The following is a 27,138-nucleotide window of genomic DNA, read 5'->3' as shown; positions in this document are numbered from 1 at the left end:
TTCCACAACATGCAGCAGAATTTGGCGCCGTGGAAACTAGCACCAAAATCCACATGTTTAATGCAGATTTTGATGTGGAATTGCTGGAAAAATTAGCCAATTCTGCATAAAACTTTTGGATTTGGTGTGGAATTTTCCAGGGCATAGCAAATTCCGCAGCATCCCGCAGAACAATTCCTTCTCATTTTCCCGTATGAGTTCTGTCCATATTGCAATCGGACAACTCACATTGGACATATGTTTGTGTTCAAACTCCTTAACACTTCATTCACATGAACGTATATCGGCAGCGCTTTCACTGCCTGACAATAAATGCTGCCCATTTGATGCACTGGTTTATAAAAAGCACCCATCCGGCCAAGATAGCGCATACGGTGCGCACTTCGGCCGGGCGCTTTTACGCTGCCGCTGACTCCCATAGACTCCTATTGGAGCCTATGGTAGCTGCTGGAGATGGGAGGGAGCTTGGCAGCGTGTCTGCAAAACCCCCACCCCCTTCCCTCCTCCTCTCCGCCCCTTGTCAGCTGTTTTCAATGAGAGGGGGCAGGACGGGGTGGGAGCTAGTTGCTAGCTCCCACCCCATCCTGCTCCGCCCGATGGCATTCCGGGCTTCGGCGTATGTGTGCCAGACTCGAGCCGTCTGAGCAGGCACACAAACAACAGATTTGTGCGCTTGTTCACGCACTTGTAGGTCGCGCTGTGGCCGTGACACAGCCGACCGAAAATCGCTGCGCTCGTGTGAAAGAGGTCTTATTCAGTGGCCACTACCTATAATGATCAGCAGTGCACACCAACCTCACTGTAGAACTGCTTCTCAGAAGCGCACCTGAAAACGTCATAAAACAAAACAGGAGTTGCAAAGAACATAGAGGACCAGCATGTGTGTATATCTGCCCAATGACTATACAGATGTAACTATCGTCAACAGTATTGTGCTGCCTTACTATGGCGATAGTGTAATATGCATACGCTCCCTACATTGTGCACCAGCCGTTCAAAGTGAATGGCATCGCCATGCTACATAAATAGCACAGTCGTCTTAGCACACCTACTCTGTGTGTGTCGTGTCAGAAATATTTCGGTATTATCGATTGCTACAGATGTTGCAAACTTTAGCTCGACTTTCAACAAATTACAAACCATTGAAATCAATGTCAAGTCACAAGTTAGTATACCTGAGTTTCAAAAAGTTTTCAAAAGCTGTTGCTCTGCTGCTCATGTAGATTTTCCTATCTCTTTGCAAGGCAGCGATTGAATGCTCACCCCTCTGTTGCATGTAATAAGTACCAGTGTCCCCGTGTCCCTGTTACTAGAGAAGCCAAATGCCCAACTGCCAGTAGATCGTGAATGTGCTGGAAGGGAGACCGCTAGTTGCAGGGACTTTATACTTGATTTTCCGTTGTTATCAATCTCATTTTATTGAGTACATCTCAAACTGGCAATGCACGTTACAAAACTTCAGGTTAAAAGACCTGGAAGAGGCTGCATAAAATGGGACACGCATGTCCCTATCAGAAGTTATAAATGTAATTATTTGTTAACACAAATTTGCAAATATATTTGTATTATTTAACCCCTTAATGACATGGCCTATTTTGGCGTTGAGGACCAAGCGATTTTTGGTATTTTTCCATCTCCATTTTTCAAAAGCCATAACTTTTTTATTTTTCCGTCCACGTGCCCTTATAAGGGCTTGTTTTTTGCGTGGAGGCTGTAGTTTTTATCGGTGCCACTTTTGGGTACATAGGCTATATCGTAAAACTTTTTTTTATTATTTTTTTTATGGTAACAGGGAGAGAAAACATCAATTCTGCCATAATGTTTTTTTTACAGCGTTAATCATGCAGCATAAATGACACACAAAATTTTTTCTGCGGGTCGGTATGGTTACAACGATACTCAAATTCTTATATTTTTTTAGGTTTTTGCACTTTTTTGCAATAAAACCCCTTTTTTTTGGAAATCTTTTTTTCTTTCTCTATAGCTGCATTCAAAGTCCTGTAACTTTTTAATTTTTCTATGTACGGAGCTCTATGAGGGCTTATTTTTTGCGAGACGAGCTGTAGTTTTTGTTGGTTCCATCTTGGGGAATGTACGGCTTTTTTGATCACTTTTATTGCATTTTTTGGGAGGCAAAATGCTAAAAATTGGCATTTTGCCTCTGTTTTTTAGCGTTTTTTGTTACGCTTTTTGCCGTACAAAATAAAAAGCATGTTCAACTTTTTGTACACGTCGTTACGGACGCGTCAATACTTGCAGCACTATGCCTATGATCGCTGTCATAAGGCATGGCAGAGCTACTGCTCTGCCATGCCTTATCGCTTATACAGCGATCATAGGCATAGGCAATACAGGACGCCAGTATCTGGCGTTCTGTTGCCATGGTGACAGGCCGGGCTCTCGCGATGACATCGCGACAGCCGGCCGGAGACACAGAGGGAGCGCGCTCACTCTGTGAACTCTTTCCCTGCCGCGATCTACTTAGATCGCGGCAGGGAAGGGGTTAACAGCGGGGGGGGCGCATTTCCGATGTCCCCCCGCTGTTACAGCGGGACGCCGGCTGTGACTGACAGCCGACTCCCGCTGCGGGATAGCGCTGGATCTTATGTGATCTTGCGCGATCCCCTGGACGTACCGGTACGTCCTGTTGCGGGAAGTACCAGGCTCGCAGGACGTACCGGTACGTCCTGGGGCGGGAAGGGGTTAAGCATACAAAAGGTCTATACTTTCCTGCAATTTTAATACTTTTGATAAAGGATAAACAGAAATCAAAACATAAGCCAATAAAATAATAACGTAACCGAATAAGGCAGTCGCATCTAAATGTATCTGTCGTTGTTATGTGGTCTATGACATAATTATCTGAGTTCTCCAAATAAGTTTGAGTGATTGGTATTAGTGTATCTTGACGCCACCATGAAGCTAGGGGTTTGACAGGAGAAACGCCCCTGTCACACCCCTAGCTATTGATAGGTTGAGGACTCCAAGGTCCTTGCAGGAGGAGTGTTGACACTGTTGGCTGCCGTGGACGCTTAGGGATAGGGATGTTTTCCCTGTTTGTCTTACATTGTAAGTTGTACATGCTTCCATGTTCAAAGTGTCACATGGAAGCATTTGCAGTTAGCAATGTAAGGCAAACAGGTGAAACATCTGTAAGCGTCCACGGCAGCCAACAGTCAACAGACACTAAGCAGGGTGAGATGTATCAGTGCCATAGGGGACACTGTGCCCGGGTATGGCATTCCGCAGTGGTGTCATGCGCTGAGAGGAGCAGGGAGCAGATTTATCTACTTGCCTACCAGCGGAGAGGACGAGCTGCAGCGTCAAACGTCAGGTGAGCAGACAGCAGGAGTGGGGAGTATTTTGGCGTTGGGTTGGACAATGCTGCAGCAGCCGGGAGCAGCGCAGATCGGCGGAAAGTACGGTACACCACCTCGGAGCAGAGGCCCAGGGACGCAAGTGCAGGAGCAGGGAGCACAGCAGGGGGACAATACAGCAGCAGCGAACAGTGGCCTGGGGACGCTACAGCAGCAGGGCTCAACACAGTGGCCGTGGACTAAAATATAGTAAATGGGAGCAGAGGGCAGGCGATGCAACAGCACAGCTGTGGAACACATCGGCGGTGACCAAAGTAATGCAACTGGGAGCAGAGGACTGGCCAGCAAACATAACGGGAGCACAGGACTGGCCAGCAAAGATTATGCGCTGGGATACGGGAGTTCATACTTTTTGTGGACTCGCAGGACCTGCAGCCAACCCATGTTTTCAAACCAATCAGCATGAGGGGGTGTCAACCCTCTCAATCTTGACTCCACCAGGACTTCCTGGTGGCGTCAAGATACACTAATACCTGAGTGATCTCCTTAGAATTTTTATTTGTAAAACAAAAAAAAGTGTTAATGCATTTATATTACAAGATTGATGATACGAGGGGGTGCTGATAAGTCTTTGGCTTTACCCAGAAAGAAATGAGATAGGAAGATAAAACTTTACATTTATCCCACATACTCTCCACTGATGCCAATACACTTCTTACATCGGTATTCCAAGTTCTGTAAGCCTTGCAAAAAGAAGGATTTTGGTTGTGCCTCAAACCAGTCATCTGTAGCAGTAATGGCATCAGAAATGGTGTGAAATCTGGTCCCCTTGAGGTGTTTCTACAGATTTGGAAGCAGATGATAGTTGGAGGGAGCTAGATCTGGTGAATAAGGTGGGTGGTCAACCAGCTGGAAGCCTAGCTCCACCAGTTTTGCAGTGGTCGCTTGTGCAGTGTTAGCGGAGGCGTTGTCTTGCAGGAACAAGATTCCTTTGGACAGCTTGCCGCGCCTTTTGGCCTTCAGAGCTGCCTTCAATTGGTCCAAAAGTTCAATGTAATACCTTGCATTGATGGTGGAACCATTTTGAAGGTAGTCCACTAGCAGCACGCCCTCCTTATCCCAGAACACAGACGCCATCACCTTAGTGGCTGATTTTTGCACCCTGAACTTCTTTGGGCGAGGAGAACCACTGTGCCTCCACTATTTTGACTGCTCCTTGGTTTCAGGGTTATACAAATAAATCCAGGTCTCATCCATAGTGACCAGACAATCTGGAAACGCTGACAAATGGACCGGGAAATTTTCACTCGCATGCTTTTCTGATCTGTTGTCAAACATTTGGGGACTCACTTTGCAGATATCTTCTTCATGTTGATGGATAATGACACAAACACGTTCACGAGAAATCCCCTGATGTCTGCTATTCCTTCAGCTGAAATTGGCCGATTCTCCAGTATGAGATTGTGCGCAGCATTGAGGATCTCCGGAACAACCACCTCTCTCGGTCTTCCAGGACGTTCCTCATCACTGGTGCTGAAGCGGCCCGTTTTAAATTTGGCAACCCAGCTCTTAACTGTAGAATATGAAGGGCATTGATCCCCCAATGTCTGCGACATATCACCATGAATATCCTTCGTGGACTTTCCTTACAGAAACAAGAATTCTATCACTCCTCTGCTCTCATTTGCTGTGGATATCGCCTTAGCCCCCACATTTTGTTTTCCCGTGTGCCTAGATCACTGTTGCCATAAGCTACAAACACAACATTTTGAAAACATATATTAGACACAAAAGGCTTTTATGCAATGTAACATTCGTTACCATAGAAACAAAAAAAGAACACAAAGCCAAAGACTTATCAACAGCCCCTTGTATATGCAGTATTGTTGACATAACCAAGGCTATGATGTAAAACGTTAAAGATGACGTGTAATACTTCTGATCATGATGGCACTCTATTGAATGACACACAAACTTTCCTCTATAGGAGAACTTTGCGGGGTGCTCAGAGCGTTGTCTCTGCAGGGCTGGGTACATTTTAGAATGTGAACAATAATATTTGTTCTATTACTTGCTTTCTGCCGGAGGAACAGTTTTGGATCACGGTTGGACCAGACAATGGGCACTTTGTAGGGAAAGCCTGATGGCTGTGCCATCTTCGCTGCTTTATGCAAATACATGACTGAATGATCCACATATATTATTATGGGAAAAGCCAGACCTTATATGATGAGCTCAGCAAGCATCTCTGCAGGGATGGGAGGACTGGTTCAGCCTTCATTTGAGTTGGCTTTCAGAGCTTTTGTCCTAAAGTAAAGTACACAAGAACAGCCCTATGGCAGATTCAATTAAAATGTCAAATATTGTCTGTCAAGTTGCTATAAATTTTGTTTATATCCTGGGAAAGCAGGATAACAAGCAAGATCCCTGCTTTAGCTATAATCACCCAACTTTCAGAGAGTCTAGAGTGAATATCACTATGTAGCAATGCAGATTTGCAATTTTAGAATTCATTTACACAAATGCTGGATACATACAATCTCCAAAACTGTAGGGCCCTATTGTTCCATATGATGAAGACAGAAAATCGGAAACGTATGGAAGTATATAGAAGCAATGCTTGTAGGATAGCATAACCCCATAATATAAGGGTGCTTATAGCTCTGTAGTACGGAACCATAATGACTGTGTCTCTGAAGCCAAGGCGCTGATCACACCGGTTTGACGCAGAATCCGGATCTAATCCGTGGCAAAGCCCTGTCCCATTACTTTCAACAGTGATCTGCATTATGGTCTTACTCTACTTGATGCAGATTTTATTCTACATTTCAAACTTCGTGATGTGGATTCCGCACTCTTTCCCCACATGAACTGCGTCAGGAATCACACGCAGATTAGTAAGGGGCTAAATCTGAGTGCAGATCCACAGCCATACGTTTACAATTCACAAAGCTGTAGCTCTGCTGTGGATTCATGCCTAATGTTTAAAGGGGGAATTCACTGTTTGCTGTAAGAACCGACCATCAGGTATGGATTTTCCATAAGCAGTTCTGATGTGTTTTTTCTTTTCTTTTTCTTAACTTTTTTTTTTTTAAAGAATCTTTAGCAGAAATCTGAGTCTGTGTTCCCTGTTCAGCCCACATCCCGGCCAGCCTCTCATAGGTGTATCCTGTCCGGTGCCCGTGCCAACATGGTTGAACCAGACAGTGGTAATCTCCTGCTTCATAAAAGCCTTTAGTCACTGCTTTCTGTGTGTTCACCGCAGACGTCTCTGCCTAAACTAGTCTGTCTGGCAGCAGGGATTTGGCGGCAGTGCCATGCAGGTGGCAGGATGCCCGAGCTCTCATGTGGTCGCTCACTGATGATTGTAATGTGTTTCACTTGCTGAGATATTGCCTGTAAAATGAAGGTGCCGTCCAGCAGTAATCAAAGCTGCAGCCACAGACATGACATCAGTATCAATTCAAACTCGCTTCTATAAGGACATCCTGCAACATATTCATCATATTGAAACAAGGATCCCACATGTAAGGCCAGAATACAGGGGCATAACTAGTCTCATGGGACAAACTTCAGACCTGCCTACCCCTCCCTGCGTGTTGCTTGGATGCACAGGACTAGTGGCATTGATACGATCTATACAGATATGACGATATGTATCCACTCACCCCCCCCAACCCTCCCTCCTCCAAAAAAGAAAAGCAATGAGAATAAAATATGTAGTCTGCAACCCCTACAAAAGGGGTTGTCCGATTAGTATATAAAATTATTATAACAGGCGCACATAGGTTAAAATAAAAAATCCAGCGGTACCGATCCGTCCTCGGTCCTGGCGATGAAGCGCTGCAGTCACATGATCCCCCTGGTCTTTTTTGTGGAATGGATACCGTGTGATTACTGCAGCCAATCGGAGGTTGTAGTGCGACCATTCTATACTCCTGGCATCAGGGCGCCCGGGATATGAGCACTGATGCCCGGAGAACGGGCGACAAACACTGAGGCATTTAACACTTTAGTGGTGTATACTATTTTGGATCTAAGGATGTGATGACTTTTGGGGGATTTTTATCTCCACTTTTCGAAAACCTTTTTTAGTTAACTATTGACATGGCCATATGAGGCGTTTTTTTATACTAATATATTGTTGGTTTTTTTTTTTTCAAGATTTTTTTTCATGTCTCTGTAGGGAACTGTATCCTGTTATCGCATGATGGCTCAGATAATACACTGCAGTACTTCTGTACTGTCGTGTATTATCGCTTATCTACTTATCACAGGCATGAGAGACCTAGCTGCCATTAACTGGTGTCTGGTAGCCGTAAGAGGGCCGAAGGGTTGCCAAGGCAATGTAAGTGCCCTCTCTTGTTGATCTGTTTTATATGCCGAAATCAATATTGTTTGTGGTATGTAAGGGGTTAACAGCAGGGATTGTGTTCCACCAATCCCCACTGTTGCAGCGGAAGGCCGGCTGTCACTCACTGTCGGTTCTTGCTGCAGATGACACGTGCTCAGCTCCTGCGTCTTCGCCATCCATAGGACCTAAGTCTACGCTCATTTGTGGGAACCCTTTTCATCCAGGGCATACTCCCTGGGGCTATAGCAGTCATGTGGTGTCTGTGTCACAGGAACGAGGCCTGGGAGGGTCGCGGGGCTGTAACGCTGGATTGTCAGGGCTGAGGACAGGTAAGTACTGCTGGATTTGTTATTTTAACCCATGTGCACCTGTCGAAATTTTATGTAGTAATCAAAAAATTCCTTTAAATAATTAAATTCTATGGCTTGCAGGTGACATCATCTGTGATTGGCATTACTTTTTTTTCTTTCCGATTTGGCCCAGATTGCTGTAATGACTTCTTTCAGCCACGGCACATCTCTGCAGAATTAAAGGCACAAGCATTTTTTTTACTTTTCCAGCCTCCCCCTCCCGACACCACCACTACACAAATGCTCCATCAGTAGTGCTCCCATTGTGTTCCCATGCAGTAATAGTGCTCTCTTTGTGCCATTTAATTAAAAAAAAACTTGAAACTCACCTTCCTTCATTCTATATACACTGCCCTCATTAAAATAAAAACTGTTCAAGAATCAATCAATAGAACACAACGGAAAATAAGCTGTATAGGAAGATGTCCTTTCATGTGTCTGTAGCGTCCAGTCTGTCGAAGTTCCAGATAATACGCAGCAGAGTTCTATGGAAATAAGATTACACATATAAAAGTGACTTCAAACCAATGTAATGATGGTTAGAGCCATAAATGATCATGTTAACATAATCCACATTAAACTAGAAGAGACACATCATTACCATCTGGAGCAGGAAGGTCACAGATAAAGAAAAAGATATAGAGCCAATAAACATAATGACAGAGCCAAGATAAGTAATAAAAAATAAATAGGAGGTAAAACAGAAATCAGAAGAAATCCAGTGAAACCTCTGGCTGACAACACAAGAAACTAAAGAATTAGTAAATACCCACCAATTGGAAAATAGCTCTGCAAAACAGGGAACCTTATTGGTGCCATAATGAGAAAGAAACAGGGGCATAAATGCAAGCCGCCAGCAATCCTAAAAAATAACTAAAATCTGTTCTATCATATTCAGGATCAAAGCAGTTAAATAGAGATTATAAGGGAATATTAATAAATCCAATGGAAGATAAATGTCAATATTAAACAACACTAGAAAATACAAAGTTCACCCTGATATGAAAAATCACCAAAAAGAGCTATGGGATACGTTAGAAAAGTAAACGATTCCAAAGCAAAGAGACAAAGAAACAAGGAGCTCCCTTAAATAGTGCTTAGAACCATATTCACTGATAACATGCAGCCTGGGAGAGGACAGGAACCCTAAGGCCTCATGTCCACAGGGAAAATCAGGCCCTCCGCGGATTCTTCATGCAGAATCCCGCAGCGGGTCCCTCTTTCGCGGACATGAGGCTAAAAAGTAAGCATTACTTACCTGTCTGCGGTCGGATTTTCTTTCTTCGGCACGGCGCATGGGCGCGGCACGCCGGCAGTGTGCCGCGCGCATGCGCCGTGCACTCCATTTTTTTTTAAACTCCTGCTGCAGGTGTGCCGTGGATCCAGACGGCTTCCATAGGCTTCAATAGAAGCCTGCGGGAGCCGTCCCCGCGGGAGACCCGCACTAAAATGGAGCATGCTGCGGGTGTTTTCCCGCACACGCAATCCGCGCCTCAGGGGAAAATGACATCCGCAGGTATTTAATTACCTGCTTGTGTCCAATGTATCCCTATCGGGCAGGGATCACGCGTGCGGGTGACCCGCTGCGATTCTGTCCCCGTGGACATGAGGCCTAAAGCGGCTTTTAGACGGAACGATTATCCTTCAAGAAAATTGTGCAAATAAGCGAAAGTCAACGATAACACTGGGGAACACAATGTTTGGTGACACGGATGTTAGAACTTTTTTGTGGTCATAGCTTCTGAACAGAGGCGTAACTTGGATCTTCTGGGTCCCTATGCAAAACCTGTAACAGGGCCCCCAACTATAATGCTTTATTCATAGTACTGGGCTCCCTATATAGAGAAGAGAGGCCTCATGGGCCCCCTGAGGCTCCTGGGCCTGGGTGCAACCGCATCCCCTGCATCCTCTATAGTTACGCCAGTGGTTCTAAAAAATTACTTTTAGTTTTTCTTAGTCAGGTCTGATTCTCAAGATATAACATATGTCAATATAAATGTATACTTGTACACAGATTGTATCATACATGTAATGACTGCCAATCAAAAGCTGATGGTGCAAAGATAAATCCCAAGAAGCCCAGAACACAAACAAAACAAAGGATACTTCATTGAGATGTCGCTGAAACTACATTTCTTTGATTTCGTGCAATGAGATGTTTCTGGACATTCATGCTGGATGTTTTACCAGTTGTCTGCCATCATATGTGTGTCCCATCGTCCGCAGTCCTGTTCTTTCACGAGTCCCATCGTCAGCAGTCCTGTTCTTTCACGAGTCCCATCGTCAGCAGTCCTGTTCTTTCACGAGTCCCATCGTCAGCAGTCCTGTTCTTTCACGAGTCCCATCGTCAGCAGTCCTGTTCTTTCACGAGTCCCATCGTCCGCTGTCCTGTTCTTTCACGAGTCCCATCGTCCGCTGTCCTGTTCTTTCACGAGTCCCATCGTCCGCTGTCCTGTTCTTTCACGAGTCCCATCGTCCGCTGTCCTGTTCTTTCACGAGTCCCATCGTCCGCTGTCCTGTTCTTTCACGAGTCCCATCGTCCGCTGTCCTGTTCTTTCACGAGTCCCATCGTCCGCTGTCCTGTTCTTTCACGAGTCCCATCGTCCGCTGTCCTGTTCTTTCACGAGTCCCATCGTCCGCTGTCCTGTTCTTTCACGAGTCCCATCGTCCGCTGTCCTGTTCTTTCACGAGTCCCATCGTCCGCTGTCCTGTTCTGTCACGAGTCCCATCGTCCGCTGTCCTGTTCTGTCACGAGTCCCATCGTCCGCTGTCCTGTTCTGTCACGAGTCCCATCGTCCGCTGTCCTGTTCTGTCACGAGTCCCATCGTCCGCTGTCCTGTTCTGTCACGAGTCCCATCGTCCGCTGTCCTGTTCTGTCACGAGTCCCATCGTCCGCTGTCCTGTTCTGTCACGAGTCCCATCGTCCGCTGTCCTGTTCTTTCACGAGTCCCATCGTCCGCTGTCCTGTTCTTTCACGAGTCCCATCGTCCGCTGTCCTGTTCTTTCACGAGTCCCATCGTCCGCTGTCCTGTTCTTTCACGAGTCCCATCGTCCGCTGTCCTGTTCTTTCACGAGTCCCATCGTCCGCTGTCCTGTTCTTTCACGAGTCCCATCGTCCGCAGTCCTGTTCTTTCACGAGTCCCATCGTCCGCAGTCCTGTTCTTTCACGAGTCCCATCGTCCGCAGTCCTGTTCTTTCACGAGTCCCATCGTCCGCAGTCCTGTTCTTTCACGAGTCCCATCGTCCGCAGTCCTGTTCTTTCACGAGTCCCATCGTCCGCAGTCCTGTTCTTTCACGAGTCCCACCGTCCGCAGTCCTGTTCTTTCACGAGTCCCACCGTCCGCAGTCCTGTTCTTTCACGAGTCCCACCGTCCGCAGTCCTGTTCTTCCACGGTCCTTATTTCCTGGTGACATCGTTCACCCTGTTCATCACTTACATCACCAAGATAATCTAGAAATCCATCCAGAATAACTGCAGGTCCTGCAATCTGATGCTCATGTTACACCCAAGTGTTCAGGAACAGAAGTGCGCATATTCTTCACAAGTTCACCGGAGTTTACAGCCTTATAGTTCCCAGGGAAATGCTTTACAACCATACAAAACAATGACCGCACACGAGCCTGAAAGTTGTCCACTGAATGATGTAAACACTGTTCTTTCATGAGTTCCCATATTTGTGGTCCAGCGACTTTACCTTCTTTTAGCTTTTTCAGGCTCATCGCAGGAAATTTTCTACATTTGTACCCGAAACACATTTCATTTCTCTTCAACGTGTTTTCACATTGTTTCATCAAAGCAAGTGTGATGTGCAGCGGTGGCGATATGCATCATATGTACTAATAGTAAGCAAATGCTGGCGGGAAAATAAAATAACTAGATAATGACATCAGGAATATCTCAAAAACTAGAGCCCCCAGAATGAAATGGATGGCATTTTTGGGATCAGCGGCACAAAAATACCCAGAATAATGTGTAAAATTCCAGGCACCATGAAACAAATTTTTTTCTATTCCCAGTGTAATCGTTTATTTTATGCGGGGATGAAAATCATCGTTGGCTCGTTCACTTATCGTTCCGTTTAAATAGTGTTCATTCAGTTCCCCTCACTAGCTTATACAGCCAATATGATAAACTGAACGATTCTCATTTTAATGAGCCAACAATGTATCTGCCTGCCTAAACAGGCTGCACGAATGGACGAGCTTGCTTTTGTTTGTTCAAATATTAATCAGCTTGTCATAAAAGACCCTGACTAGAGATGAGCGAGCGTACTCACTAGGGGCAAATACTCGAGCGAGTAATGCCTTTTGCAAGTACCTGCCTACTCGTCTCAAAAGATCCGGGTGCTGGCGGGGAGCGGCTGGGGAGAGCAGGGAGAAACGGGGGTGGGGGGGGAGATCTCTCTCCCCCCCCCCCCCCCCCCCTCCCACCTGCTCACTCCCGCAACTCACCGCTCACCCCCACCGGCACCCGAATCTTTTGAGACGAGCGGGCAGGTACTAGCAAAGGGAAATACTCGCTCGAGTATTTGCCCCTAGTGAGTACGCTCACTCATCTCTAGCCCTGACCAAATAGTCAGTGGAAACACTACCCTGTTTCCCTTAAAATAAGACACACCCTGTAAATAAGACATAGCATGATTTTCCAGAATTTTTGAGGATGCAAAATGATTTTTCAGGCTTTTTGAGGATGCTTGAAATATAAGCCCTACTCCAAAATTAAGCCCTGCTAACAGTTAATAAAAAAAGTCAATTTAAATAGTGTCCAGGCAGCTATACATGTAAAAAAGTTAAACCTTTTTGAACAAAAATGTATATAAGACACTGTCTTATTTTCGGGGAAACACGGTATAAGGGCTCTTTCACACAAGCGTCGTTTTAATGCTCAGATAGCCGCACTAAAACAGCGCGACTGTCTGAATGTTAAATCGGGGGAATAAATAGCAGCCACATGCACATCGTGGCTACTATTAGCTAGTATGCCCCTCCCGTCCCCTCACTTTACTGGCCAGCTCCCATAGGAGTCTATGGGAGCTGCCAGGTACTGTGTCGTCAAAAGATAGGACACGTCCTATCTTCTTTGATGGAGAAAAATCTCAGCTTAAAAAAAATGCCGATTGTGCTATCTTTTGATGTACGATTTTTTTTCGACACATTAAAAATCGTTCATCTGAAAGAACCCATAGGAAGCCATGGGTTCTTTTCGATTCAATTTTTTTCGACGCACCTACTCAGTGTCAAAACGACGCTCTATGAAAGAGCCCTAAATATGCACAGCGGGAGATAGACAGGTGTCGGGCGCAGATTTATGCCCGTCTTTCTCATTACTGCATCAATAGGGTTTCCGGGTTTGTGGTTCTATTTTCCAATTGGCCGGTATTCTATTAATGCTTTTGGCGTTTTCTCACGTTGTCAGCCAGATGTCTCTTTTTTTAATCGTTTCCGACTTCTGTTTTTCTTCATTTTAATTTTTTTTTAAATTTTTTTATTACTTCTCTTGGCTCTGTCATTCTTTGTTTATTGATTCTTTCTTTATTTGTAACCTGCCAGATGGTAAAGTTCATCTCTTATGATGTGAATTAGGGTAAGATTATCATTTATGATTCTAACAGTCATTATATTGGTTGGATAACATTTCCGTGTAACTCTGCGTATTATCTGGAACTTCGACAGGCTGGGCGCGGAAGACACATGAAAGATTGATTCTTGAACAGTTTTTATTTTAATGAGCACACTGTATATATGGTTCACTGACATGTTCTCATTTTTTGTACTGCGTCTTGATAAAGGACACTGTTGTGGGACACATCAATGGACTTCTGCCGATATCTTGAAAGATTATACAGTCATCTGATTTATATGGTACCTTTTAATTGCAGATTGAAATAAAAATAGGATTTTTTATGTGCATCTTAATCTCAGCAGTCTGTGGTGCGATTGTTTCTTTTTGAGTGGGTAGACACATGAGACCTTGAGGCACTAGGCGTCTACTATCGCACGCAGCATTCAATTTTTCCACTAGGGACTGGTGTGACCTTCGCCACCTAGAAGTCACCTGGTAGGGACTAGGGAACACCGTCGTGGGTCAGCTGGCCCGAGAGCTCTCTACCAAATTACTTTTGTGGCTGGACATGTTTCCTCAAAGTAATGCACACCTGGGAATTCTGGCGGACCCCTTCCCCTCCGGACTAATTTACACTGCCCAGAGGGTAATGTAATTGTTATACCCCTTCTAGAAGGATACAGCAACTAATATGGAATTGCTGCCCTCTCCTAAAAGGAAACAATCGCATGCACTGTAACTTCCAACATGGTTGTTAATTATTGGATAAAAACAAGTTCTGCAACTATCTAATAGACTTTGTTCAGGATTTTCGGGGAGGCTTGAAATAGAAGCCTTACCCCCAAAATAAGCCCTAGTTACATTACATTAAGAAATGCATTACCTAGCAGGCTTGGTGCAGGTCCTTCCCGCTGCTATTTTCAGAGCCCCAAAGTGGTTCTCGTAGTCCTCGGCCAGCCACACAAGATTACTTTCTGGTTACGGGATTCATAAATCCCGCCTCCAGGAAGCAATGGCTGTGATTGGTTCTTTGAGTGCTGCATTGATTGGCTGAGCCGCAACGCTTGAAGATCCAATCACAGCCATCACATCGTGGAGGCAGTATTTATGAATTGGCTGAGCCGCGGCACTCGAACCAATCACTGCAGCGCTCGAAGAACCATAAGCAGCCATTGCTTTGTGGAGGCGGGATTTATGAATCCCAAAACCAGAAAGTGATCCTCTGTGGGCGGCCGAGGACTGCAGGAACCGTGCCGGAAAGCAGCGGGAGGGACCTGGACTGAGCTTGCTGGCAAAGTAAAATAAGACATTCCCTAAAAATAAGACCTAGTTCCTCTTTTGGGGCAACAATTAATATAAGATAGTATTTTTGGGGAAAAACAATACTTCTCACAGCTGAATTTGTTACACTTGTATGCAGTCTAGATAATCCTCTGTGAGCAGAGCACATCAGCAGTACAAGTCTCTCTACTGTCTTGGTAGTTTGCTACAATGTGTTAAGGTGCTTTTACACAAAATGATTATTGTTTGGATTCTCACGATCCAGCTAGATTATAATTGTTCACTGCAAATGCATGCAGCAAATGAACCACAAGCAAGAACTCTTTGCTTTTCGTTCATCGTTCAGTTGCTGCATGCAGAAACCTGGACGCTGTATCATTCCGTGTAAACGGGCAGTTGTTCACTTATGACTGACTGCCTTCTTACTGTGAACGGAGTTGAGCTAGCTGGAACGATCCCGGGCCGCATCATCTCTCTTCACTCAGCGATGCTCATTTCTGTGTAAAAGCACATGAACAAGTATGCCACAGGTAGCCTGTGTAAAAGGACTGGTGTTTTTATAGAAGAGTCTAAAATCAAAATACAGTAAACCCTTGAGTAGCATTGTTCTTAAAGGGGTTGTCTCGCGAAAGCAAGTGGGTCTATACACTTCTGTATGGCCATATTAATGCACTTTGTAATATACATCGTGCATTAAATATGAGCCATACAGAAGTTATTCACTTACCTGCTCCGTTGCTAGCGTCCCCGTTGCCATGGTTCCGTCTAACTTCGGTGTCTTCTTGCTTTTTTAGATGCGCTTGCGCAGATGCATCTTCTCCCTTCGGCTGGTCTTGGAAGCATCGGCGTTTTGGCTCCGCCCCCTTGTACGCATCATCGCGTAGCTCCGCCCCATGACGTGTGCCGGTTCCAGCCTCCCGATTGGCTGGAATCGGCACGTGATGGGGCGGAGCTACGCGATGATGCGTACAAGGGGGCGGAGCCAAAACGCCGATGCTTCCAAGACCAGCCGAAGGGAGAAGATGCATCTGCGCAAGCGCGTCTAAAAAAGCAAGAAGACACCGAAGTTAGACGGAACCATGGCAACGGGGACGCCAGCAACGGAGCAGGTAAGTGAATAACTTCTGTATGGCTCATATTTAATGCACGATGTATATTACAAAGTGCATTAATATGGCCATACAGAAGTGTATAACCCCACTTGCTTTCGCGAGACAACCCCTTTAAGTAAAGCTGTTTTCAACTAAAGTCGATGTGTCAGGGCAGCGGTGGTCCCTCAAATAAAGTTGCATTCCTCAGATAAGGGCGCCTACCGCTCCATGACCCCCGACGCCGCTCAGTGAGCTGGCGTGCAGCTGATGCCGGTCACTGCCTGCTTATCCTGCATTAGCGCGCGCCTACTCCTCCCCTCCCATCTCCACAGTGCACAGTGCCGGCTGAACGTTGCTGTGTCTGCCTGCCTCCTGACACAGTACAGCAGCTGAATCCCCAAAGTGCTGGCTGAACGCTGCCTGCCTCCTGAATCCCCACTGTACTGCAAAATGTAATTACTGTACAGATGAGTACAGTACAGTAAGGAAACGTTTGCAAGTAAATACTGCAGTCCTATGTCAAAGTACAGATAATACAGTGATACGTATTGCTATAATGATGTCCCTGCAGTCCTATGTGAAAGCACAGATAACACAGTGATGCATACTGCTATAATGATGTCCCTGCAGTCCTATGTCAAACCACAGATAACACAGTGATACGTGCTGCTATAATGATGTCCCTGCAATGTTCATTTATTCTTTAGAGTTGTGTTTTACATTCATTCAGTATTGTTATTGTTTTTGGTATTAAAGACCAGAGTTATTCTCTATTAAATCGGGTTTGGTGTGTTTTTTTTGGAACGCCCAGAACCAATTAATTGGATTTACATTAATTCCTATGGAAATAATGTCCTCAGCTAACATTGATTTCTACTAAAGTCCATTGCTTCTGGACGGATTAATGACGTTAGTTGAGGTTCTACTGTGCATTGGAGTAAAATATGATAAATTAGCAGGTGCACACCTCTTAATAAATTTGCTAGATTTAAAGCCAGTTTTGGGCACTTGCAGCAAGGGTAGTTTTAATTTTCTGACTGTAGAACAGACCAATGTGCATAAAATGTATTAAACGTTGTGCACCTTTAACTGAACTTGGCGCAATTTACTCCAACAATGTTTTGTTTAAGACTGCCTTATGAAATGCTAATTTTAAAAGTGTATTCCCAAGATCAACTTTTAGTACCTGTCCATGGGATACATGCTAAAAGTCTGATTGGTGGGGGTATAACTGCTGAAGTCTTCACCAGTCCTGATAATCTGGGTCGCATGTCCCCCTCTTTGTGTCACTGCAGGGTTGCTTCTCCTCCCTGCAATGACATCAGAATGTATGGAGCTGTGACTGAGCATGCACAGCCCCTCTCCATTCATTTCAATGGGGCTGACGGAAATGGCCGAGCGCTTCTACCCAGCTATCTCCGGCAATCCCATTGAAAATGAATGGAGCTGTACAGCATATGTGCCACCGCAGGTCTGTTCAGTCTCCTCCTCACTGTAGGGGGGACACCGAGTCTGCAGTGAGGAGTACAGGGTAAATGGGACCCTCATTCATGGGATCGGTGGGGGTCTAGATCCACCGATCAGACTTTCAGTACCTGTTGGTAATGACTCTCTGAGTACAGATAATGTAATAGATGTCATTTGCTTTCCTATGTAACACCACAGAAACAAAAACACTAATAAATTATTAATCGCTTACAGCAGAACTAGGGCAGGGCAGGGCGTGACGGGTGTGGGGCGGGCGCTGGGTGACAGGTGTGGGAGGGGCTGGGTGACAGGTGTGACAAACTGAGGCAGCATGGCTAGTACATAGAGACTTGAGGAGGCAATAACTGTGCAGATGAGAATCCTTCTCCAAGACGGACCCTTCTCTGCTTATCCCATCATAAGTCTTCAAGCAGCACAGAGTATTTCAGGTATGGAGCATGCAGAGTCTCCTTTTCTTGGGACTGTATGTTGAACATCATGTTGATTTTGTACTGTTGGTACCAGAATGGGTGCAGATGATGATGTAGTATAAATGTTGCTTTTTAACTTTACGTTCATGATACATTGGGTCTTAGATCTCAGATTCGCTGCAAGCTGCAGATTCGAACTGTGATCAGAGTGTGTGGCAGACAACAACTCCCTGCAGATGCGTCCTCCCGGTGCTGCTGTTTGCAAATATTCATCTCTTACTATTTCCTTTCCCACAGTGCAATACTTGGCGGCAGAAGCAGCAGTCAGGTAAGAGGGGCGATGGGTGGGGCAAATGTCACTGCACTGTAAGGGTGCCCACCCACTAGCGTTTTTTTACTGCGAAATTCGCAGCGTTTTTTTTTTTCTGCAGGGGTCTTTGGGCTATGGGACATGCAAAGCTAAAATCGCGATCGCGCAAAATCGCGATATCGCGGTAAATCGCGATTTTGCGCGGTCGCGATTTTTACATTACAAGTCCCATAGACCCCCTGCAGAAAAAAAAAACCTGCGAATTTCGCAGTGAAAAAAAACGCCAGTGGGTGGGCGCCCTAAGGCTGCATTCACACAAGCGAGAATGTTGCGTGACTTTTGTGTATTGCGAGACGCACAAAACTTGCGCGGATATGAACTCCATTATTTTAAATGGAGTTATTCACATGACCATTTTTTTCCCTTTCACAGCGATGCTGCGAGGTTAAAAATCACATGTCCCATCTTTGATGTTTCTTCGGAACGCCTCGCCCATTGTTTTCAGTGGGTCATTTAAGGACATCGAAGGGCACTCGCATGTATTGTGATGTGCATGCGAGTGCGATATGAGGTTTCCCATTGACATTGATGTGAAAAACCTGTGATCCTATGACGTGGGTGAAACATGCGCCTGAGGATCGCAATTTCACAGAAGTAATGTGAGGAGTTCTTGAATCAAAAACGCCTTGCATCTACGTGTAAAACACGCGTTGGCAAGAGCAATATCTGATGTTGCGCTCGCCGTGTGAATCTGGCCTAAAGGAGGAATGTTATTTGTATCTGGTTATATAATATACTACATATTGGACAAGTAGAGGTGTAGTTATAGGGGGTGAAGATGGTCGCAGTCACACCAAGGCCCACCAAAGCCACCAATGACAGGTCCTGTAACAGATTTGTATTTGTGGTTCAGAAGATTTAGGCCTCATGTCCACGGCCATGCCAATAAGATAATGTGGGTGCCCCCGCAGCGTTTTCCCACTGTTTGCAAATACTAGCTCTGCGGCAGAGACCGCGTATGGGCAGCGAGGGTACTGTCATACTTCGTTATGTGCAGTGTGACTCATTTTTTTAAATAATTCCCCACTCTATTTCATAGTGGGGTTGCGTATGAAAACGCCGCCCATACGCAATTGGGCTCACTCTGCGTGATATGCGGAGTAATAGAGCATGCTGCAATGTATTTCTCATGCGTATCGACACGTAGTGTTTGCACGCACATGTGCATGGATCAATGAAAGTCCATTGACTTTCATTGACTTCATTCACCACTTATTACATAGCCGTACATTACATGCGTAATACGCAATGAAAAAGCACCCGTGGACATGAGCCCTTGCTGTAAGTTATGTCTCTCTGTGAAACCGACAAGTTATGTTAAATCTATATGGCCCCTTTATACATACAGTTATATAGGTGACTGACTGTGCATGTCATAATGGGAGGTTGTATAGTGAAACTTTGGTTTGTAGCCAATGACTGAAGGGCAGAGAGGCCCCAAATGAATGGGCCCCATGATGCTGGTTCCAAATTGCTATGATGGCATTCTATGTCCTGGCATTTGTTGCCCTTCTTCCCCCATAGGATAGTAGAGTGGTATCACGCTGCTCTCCAGTGATTTACCCTTCGGTGTCCACCGGAAGCGGCATAGTCAGACCCGCTTCTCATGGGCACCACTGGCTGGCCTATCATGGAGTCACTTTATATGTCAGGAATTGTACTATAAGCAATTTCCTAGCATGAAGTTAGTGCAAAGCACCACTTTTTGGAAATGGGAAGGGTTGGATGTCCCCACAGCCTTGCCGGTAGATTGGTATGCCGTGCAGTGCATTTTAATTAAGTGCCCAAATAGCAATGCCACAGGGCTGTCTAAATGACAATAACCAATCAATAAATCACTAAGTGACAGCCCTGTCTAATGCAGTTACTTAACCTGGCAGGACTGGCTGTGTTGCTTGATTACTATGCTAATAGCACCATGAATATAGATAACCTGGAGCCAGCCCAAAATAACTAGGATTACGCATTACCTGCATTGATCATTGATTTTTTTTTTTTTTTTTTTTTTAAACTTCACTATATAATTGGGACAGAATTACATCAGGTGAAGGTTTCAGTGACAAGCGCCTTCAGATCCTGGGAGGAGCAGTCCTATGTAAACAGCGTGCAGCACCTCGGCACCTGTGATACTATAATCTCAGTGCTGTCATGCATTGTTTTGTGCACATCCTCAACTCTCAAGGGTTAAGAAATAAAATTACCTGATAGTCGTCACCTTAAAATGCTCATTGCCTCCCACTTCTGCAGTGTCACCATAAGCATGGAGCACCCCGGGGGAAGCAGGGCTCCCCTGGAGGACGGGGTAATGTTGCCATGTTACTTATGTCATCTCAGGATGAGCTCGGATTGGGAGTTTCTCCATTGTGTGGAGAGATGTTTTATTGATTGCTTTGCTTACATGCATATGATTAGGATGTGCGCAGGACGTAGGTGACCCTGTGTGATTCCTGTTCCCTTTTTGTAAAAACAGGCGAATGGCCAACAAGTCTTCATTTTCCTTCCAACAACTGTTGCAATGCTGTCCGCTAAAAATACGGTGAGTATATAATGTCTGCAGTACAACTCATTGGGGAGGGGGGTGGCGTATTCACTTTTTCCCCCCCTGGACACAAAAAAAAAAAATGCAAAAAGGCCCAATTGATGTCACTGTGTTTTTTATCCATGGTCTCTTTCCAACATGCGTAAAAGCACAGTAAATACGCATGCTTACGCGATCTCGTAGACTGTAATGGGTGATTTTGGTCCATGATACGGACCACAGTAGGACATGCTGCCATTTTTATTTTTACTGGTTTTCCGCCTTGGGTGTCTGTACAGTAGTCCCCAAATGCTGGAGCAGGCAGACAGGAGTATAACCATACAGAGCCAGGGTCGGTGCTGGAAGAGAGCTGGGAAAGAAGCCAAACCGAAGCAAGCCAAGATAATATCCAGTTATAGTAGAATAAGCCCCAGAACCACTAAATTGTAATGATAAAAAGTAAGATTCATCCTGCAAAAATAAAAAACCTCAAACAGCACAGTGGATGGAAAAAAAAAAGATTTGGGGTCTTTAGAATGCAACAATTAGAGATGAGCGAGTATACTCGCTAAAGGCAATTGCTCGAGCGAGCATTGCCTTTAGCGAGTACCTGCCCGCTCGAGACAGAAGGTTCGGGTGCTGGCGGCGGGCAGGGAGCTGCGGGGGAGAGCGGAGTGGAACGGAGGGGAGATCTCTCCCCCCCCCCCCCCCCCCCCCTCTCCCTCCTGCTGACAGCCGCTACTCACCGCTTCCCCGCCGCCGGCACACGAACCTTTCATCTTGAGCGGGCAGGTACTCGATAAAGGCAATGCTCGCTCGAGCAATTGCCTTTACCGAGTATACTCGCTCATCTCTAGCAACAATATAAAGAAAAATCAAAACCTATTTTTTACGGGCACAGTTAGATGAGCAAATTTTTCATGCATGTATGGACGTGGGGAAAAAAAAAATCGCACATCGTGTAGAAAAAAATCTCGTGACCGGGTGCATTTGCACTCACATCTCCTATCTTTTGCTGGTGCAAATTTTTTCTGCTTGTAAAAAACAGACATGTGGCCGCTTTCATTGGAGTATCAAGCATTGGTTCGAATAGATCCGCTTTGAAAACGCGCCTATACATGCGTGAAAATTTTGCTCATCTGACTGAACTCTTGAAAAAGTATTAAAAAACAAAATAACTTTGGTGTTGAGGTACTGAGCCACACAAATAATGTATCATATTATTTAAACTGCACCGTGAACACCATTAAAAAAAAAAGCCAAATCTGCTGATTTTGTTAATCTTGGCTTTAGAAAAACTGAATAATAAGTGATCAAAATGTTATATGTTCCAAAAATGGGGAAAATGAAGAGTAGAGCTCATCCCACATGTAATAAGCCCTCATAGAGCTATATTAGTTATACAATACATTGTCATTAAACGATACAACTTGTCCTTCAAAAAACGAACCCTCATATGGTTGTCGAAGTAAAAATTATGGCTCTAGGAATGCCATGATAACAAAAACTTTGGTTGGTTATTAGGGTATAAATTGGGGCCGTCACTTAAGGGGTTAAGGTACCTTTTACACAGGACGACTCACGGGTGAAAAAGCACCTAACAGCCGCTGGCATCCATTCACAGTAAATAGGAGTCTCTGAAAGCTTGAGTGCCTTCTGTATACACAGCCTGGTAGTCGCTTGGTTTTCAGTTCTACTTAAAAGCAGGAGACTCCGGCAGGTGAACAGTTTCTTGCTCAGCGCCCTTTTGGAGGCCACATATACATGGGATGATTATCCCCCGGATTCGCTGTTTCCAGTGATAATTTGGGTGATAACCGCCCCATGTAAAGGTACCTTTAGGGCTCATGTCCACAAGCAGGTCGGATTCTGCATGCGGTAGCCGGCAGCGGAATCCGACACTGCCTGCGGCTGAGAACCCTGCTTACCCGTCCGGATCTTTTTTTTCTGTACAGCGGATGTGTGTGGCAGTGCTGGTTGGCGGCTGGTGCACATGTGCAGTGGAGGTTTTTTTTCCAAACTCCTGCTTTCCCGCGGAATCTGCAGCCCATCCGCAATGTCAATTGCGGATGGGCTGCGGATCGGACGGCTTCCATTGACTTCAAATGGAGCATGCTGCAATTTGATTTCTGCACCCAAAGGTCCGCATGCTTTAATTCAGTTGCAGATGCCCATGTTTCCCTATGGGCAACTTGAACTGTGGATCATTCTGTACAGATTCTAAAATTCAAATCTACCCGTGGACATTGGACCTTATTGGAAAAATGCTTCTTTTTTAATCTCTCAGCCACTTCTCCCACCCTACCCCCACTACTTCCCTCTCCCCATCACCTTACATAGACAGATCAGACTATAGCTGGAGAAGCCTGCTGGGGAGAAAGAGGCAGACAGATATACCTCTGTCTGTTGATCTGTGTATAGATCATAGGGCCCTTCTACACGATTTTACGATTATCATGAAAAAAAAAACGAAATCGCTGGATCGTGCAAATTTGAACGATAATCATTCAGTGTAGAAATGACCAAAGATTGAATGATGAATGAGAATTCGTTCGCTTCCCATCCCTTAATTTTATACAGGCATAAAAAGAATTGTCCACTCGTTTGCACATCTTTTCATGTCAACAGCGATTATTTAGTCGTTCATATTCATGTAAGGGACAAATGATATGCGAACGCAATTCTGAACTATTTATCTGTATATATAAGCAGGCTGCACGAGCGAACTCGTCAGTGTTCACTGGTGCGAATGATTTATTGCTCCATGTAAAAGGAGTCTTAGGGCTCATTCACACCAGCGTTAGGGAGTTCTGTTTTCTTGCTCCATTCGGTAAGTAGGAAAAAGGCACCCACTGGCCAAACTGTTCAGTTCTTTAATGGAACCGAACAGACCCCATTGACTATAATGGGGTCTGTTCAGTTTCCAGCCAGCAGTGCGGAATTTTGAGAGGAGGGGAAGGAGTGGCTGATAAGTGTTGAAAGAAGCCTTTATACTCCTAAGATATATTATGACGTTTCTTATAGTCACTTGTACTACTGATTAATGAGAAAAGTTTAGAAGTTTTTAGGTAGATTTATATCTAATTACTCAAAATTGAACTATTTTAATATTAAAAGCTGGAATTATGATGAAACTTTCAATCATTTCGTTCTCATTTTTACATTTCATATATTTATTTTCTTTATTAAATTCTCCCTATTTTTTCCAGAAGAACACGTTCATTTTCATGAGAGTGCATCTGTTCCACCGTTTAAGTGCATTCACCCTATTCCTCAGATCTTTTCTTAAACTGGTAAGAGAATTCTATAAAGTTCTGTAAATTACCAAGATCTAACTTGTCACAATTAAAACCTGACCTGCAATACATCACAGTCTGTCCATATATACCTTGTATTGGCCAATAATAGTCTCAGTCCATATGAAGCCAGCAACAGGGCATAGGAGTGAATCACCATATGGCCAAAAAGGGGATTAACTGCATACAAACAAGAAAAAAGTCTCCGGGGAAACCCCTGAGGCTTAAAGGAGATGTCCCGCGCCGAAACGGGGTTTTTTTTTTTTTAAACCCCCCCCCCGTTCGGCGCGAGACAACCCCGATGCAGGGGTTAAAAAAACCACCCGCACAGCGCTTACCTGAATCCCGGCGGTCCGGCGTCTTCATACTCACCTGCTGAAGATGGCCGCCGGGATCCTCTATCTTCATGGACCGCAGGGCTTCTGTGCGGTCCATTGCCGATTCCAGCCTCCTGATTGGCTGGAATCGGCACGTGACGGGGCGGAGCTACACGGAGCTACACGGAGCCCCATAGAGAAGAGGAGAAGACCCGGACTGCGCAAGCGCGGCTAATTTGGCCATCGGAGGGCGAAAATTAGTCGGCACCATGGAGACGAGGACGCCAGCAACGGAGCAGGTAAGTAAAAAACTTTTTATAACTTCTGTATGGCTCATAATTAATGCACAATGTACATTACAAAGTGCATTATTATGGCCATACAGAAGTGTATAGACCCACTTGCTGCCTCGGGACATCTCCTTTAACTTTTAATGGGAGAAATAATTAAAAGCTAATAGAACAGACAATACAAAAATAGACAAATCTTTGCAGAGAAGCCTAGGTTACTAGTAAAGCAATTCCAAGCTACCTGTAGATCAATACTAGAGGTCAAAGGGAAGTTGAAACCTAAGCTCTAAATAGCAGCGGATACATGGAACACCAACTACTAACAGATTGTTAAACCACAATGCCTAGCCAAGTAGTTGATGCCAAAGGTAACATAACAATGTACACTGCCAGACCAGTTGCACAATAACACTGAATAGTTAAATTAGAAACAAGAGAAAAAAATTTAGATTAGCATATACACTAAACCAGGGGCCGAATGCAATGAAAATCTTCCTAGGAAATTGTGCATTAACCCTTTCCAATCCACTGACTGACATCTGAAGACATTCTGATTGAAGGCTGTACAGCTCCGATGTTGGAAGACGTCCGGCAGGGTATTTTTACTGTATATTACTGGTCGCTCTGTTGTCAGGGGCCTCTCCAGCATGTCCCATACGATAGTACTGCCTCTAGCCAGCAGCTGGCGCCATTGTATAATGGCAGAAAGAGAAAGCCCCCTAGAAATCCTGAATTCAAAATTGGATTGCAAAGGGTTAACATACTTGTTGTTCACAGAAAAAATACGCCCTGACTAGCAAATGTCCTATTATAGGTGAGTGTTCCAAAACTGGAGAATCTGTCACTAGAAATATCGGCTCTATAAATTCGAATTCATATATTCCTAGTATTCGGTGTATTTGCAAATGATAGTACATACCGCAGGTACTCTATATATTCTCATGGAAGCTCTGATGCGCTCTGCTCTCGTGGAAGTTACAATGCACTCTCAAATGTAGCCTGAAAAATCTCAAATATGCTCAAGTAATAGCAAATACTCAGCGGGTCTTTATGAGCGCTCCGATGTGCTCTGCCCTCATCTACTCTCAGACCTGTTCACTTGAGAGTCCAGAAATACTCGTGCCCAACGCGTTTTCCAGCATGCTGGATCATAAGGAGCTAAATAAAGGGTCAGAGTTTAACCCAGTAAACTAAGTATCTAAACCCTAAAAAGCCTTACAGATGAACTAAGGCATTGTCGCTCACAATTCGCTTAAAGAAACTAAAGTGTGCGATAATTATTACCTCTAAACGGCAGCCATCATGCTTTTTTTTTTTTAATTTTGCTTTTCGTTTGTCGTTCAGTTTCAACCTGAATAAAAATCATTGATGGGTCGCTCACTTCATATTACGTCTAAATACTCCCCGCTCAGTGTTTCACATAGAAATGTGAAGCAATGGATGAGTAGCTAGTGCATGTCAGCGAAGATCTGCCTGTCAAAAGATTGTGCGCGAACGAATTAGCAGTAATGTTACTCGCTCGTTTAAATGACAATTGACTCGTGTAAAAGATACATTGGTCTTAATATCTTCCAAGAGACAGGGATAAGTAGAAGGCCGCTTGCCCACTGGCGTATTTTCAATGCGTTCCCCCGCGGCGATATTCCGGCAGCGGAGAACGCAGTGAAAGCTTTCCATAGCGTTGCTCTGGGAAGCGCTTCCCCCCCTGTGCACAAGCAGAGAATCGTTGCGATTCTCTGCTCGCGGGCAGCAATTCGCAGCATGCTGCGAATTACCACGATTCTCCGCATGAGTCGGCAGAGATCCGTCTGCCGGCTCCTGCTACCGGGCGGCGGCTCCCCGCGGGATACTGCAGCGCCTGTGGACAGGCAGCCTAAGGGCCATTTACACCAGCCCATGATCACGAAAAAAATTGCTAATCGTCAATCGTTTTAGCGATAATCAGTGCGTGTAAATGTGTGCCCATCGTCTGCTTTTCAGGCACTGCTAGCTGATCATTAAATTCAGTCCAACATAAAAATCGTCACTCACTTTTATCAGTAGTTCACAGGGAGTGCTGATAGCATTGTTTCCCCTGGAGAACAGAGGATCTGAGCTCAGATAATAGCCTCAGGCTAGTAGCTGCACTCACTAAAGGCTTCATTTGCATATATAATTGGTATTTAAGTAGCTGAGTAGCTACTTGAATACCAATTAGTTTTTATGTAGAATGATCGCTCAAAGCTGTCACTCAAACTGTTGAGCGATGTTTGAGCGATCATCGGCCCGTGTAAACCAGCCTTTAGTGAGACAAAAATAAGAGTCACCGCCCACCCTGATGGATAGGAATTCTTGAGCACATTTGAGAACATTTGCTGGTTTGGGCATATGTTTACTGGGTGCAATATGTATGCTAATGCACAGTTTGCTAGAAGGATTGTTTATTGTATTCATTCCCTGGTGTTTGTGTATGCTAATCTAAGGCCGCCTGCAGACGGGCGGAAATTCCGCAGC

The 27,138-nt window shown here is 45.0% G+C and overlaps 1 protein-coding gene across 4 annotated transcripts in view; it reads left to right on the top strand.

Moving 5' to 3' along the window:
• Nucleotides 1–27,138, top strand: part of LOC136632408 (CMP-N-acetylneuraminate-beta-galactosamide-alpha-2,3-sialyltransferase 4-like) — a 169,255-nt gene that overhangs the window by 71,830 nt on the left and 70,287 nt on the right. For 2 of the 4 annotated variants that reach the window (XM_066607260.1, XM_066607259.1), the window contains 3 exons: nt 18,152–18,182; nt 20,695–20,760; nt 23,952–24,035. The exons of 1 other annotated variant lie outside the window; for it this stretch is intronic. In XM_066607260.1, the coding sequence (XP_066463357.1) occupies nt 20,740–20,760; nt 23,952–24,035 (105 nt within the window). In that variant the 5' untranslated portion in view covers nt 18,152–18,182; nt 20,695–20,739. Of the gene's footprint in view, nt 1–17,805; nt 17,873–18,151; nt 18,183–20,694; nt 20,761–23,951; nt 24,036–27,138 lie in introns of those variants that run through there. One more of the 4 variants, XM_066607261.1, reaches the window with a different exon arrangement.

This window comes from Eleutherodactylus coqui, chromosome 6 (assembly GCF_035609145.1).
Source record: "Eleutherodactylus coqui strain aEleCoq1 chromosome 6, aEleCoq1.hap1, whole genome shotgun sequence".
NCBI classification, from domain to species: Eukaryota; Metazoa; Chordata; class Amphibia; order Anura; family Eleutherodactylidae; genus Eleutherodactylus; species Eleutherodactylus coqui.
Note: the sequence above shows the minus strand (reverse complement) of the source record. Positions and strands in the feature narration are given on the sequence as shown.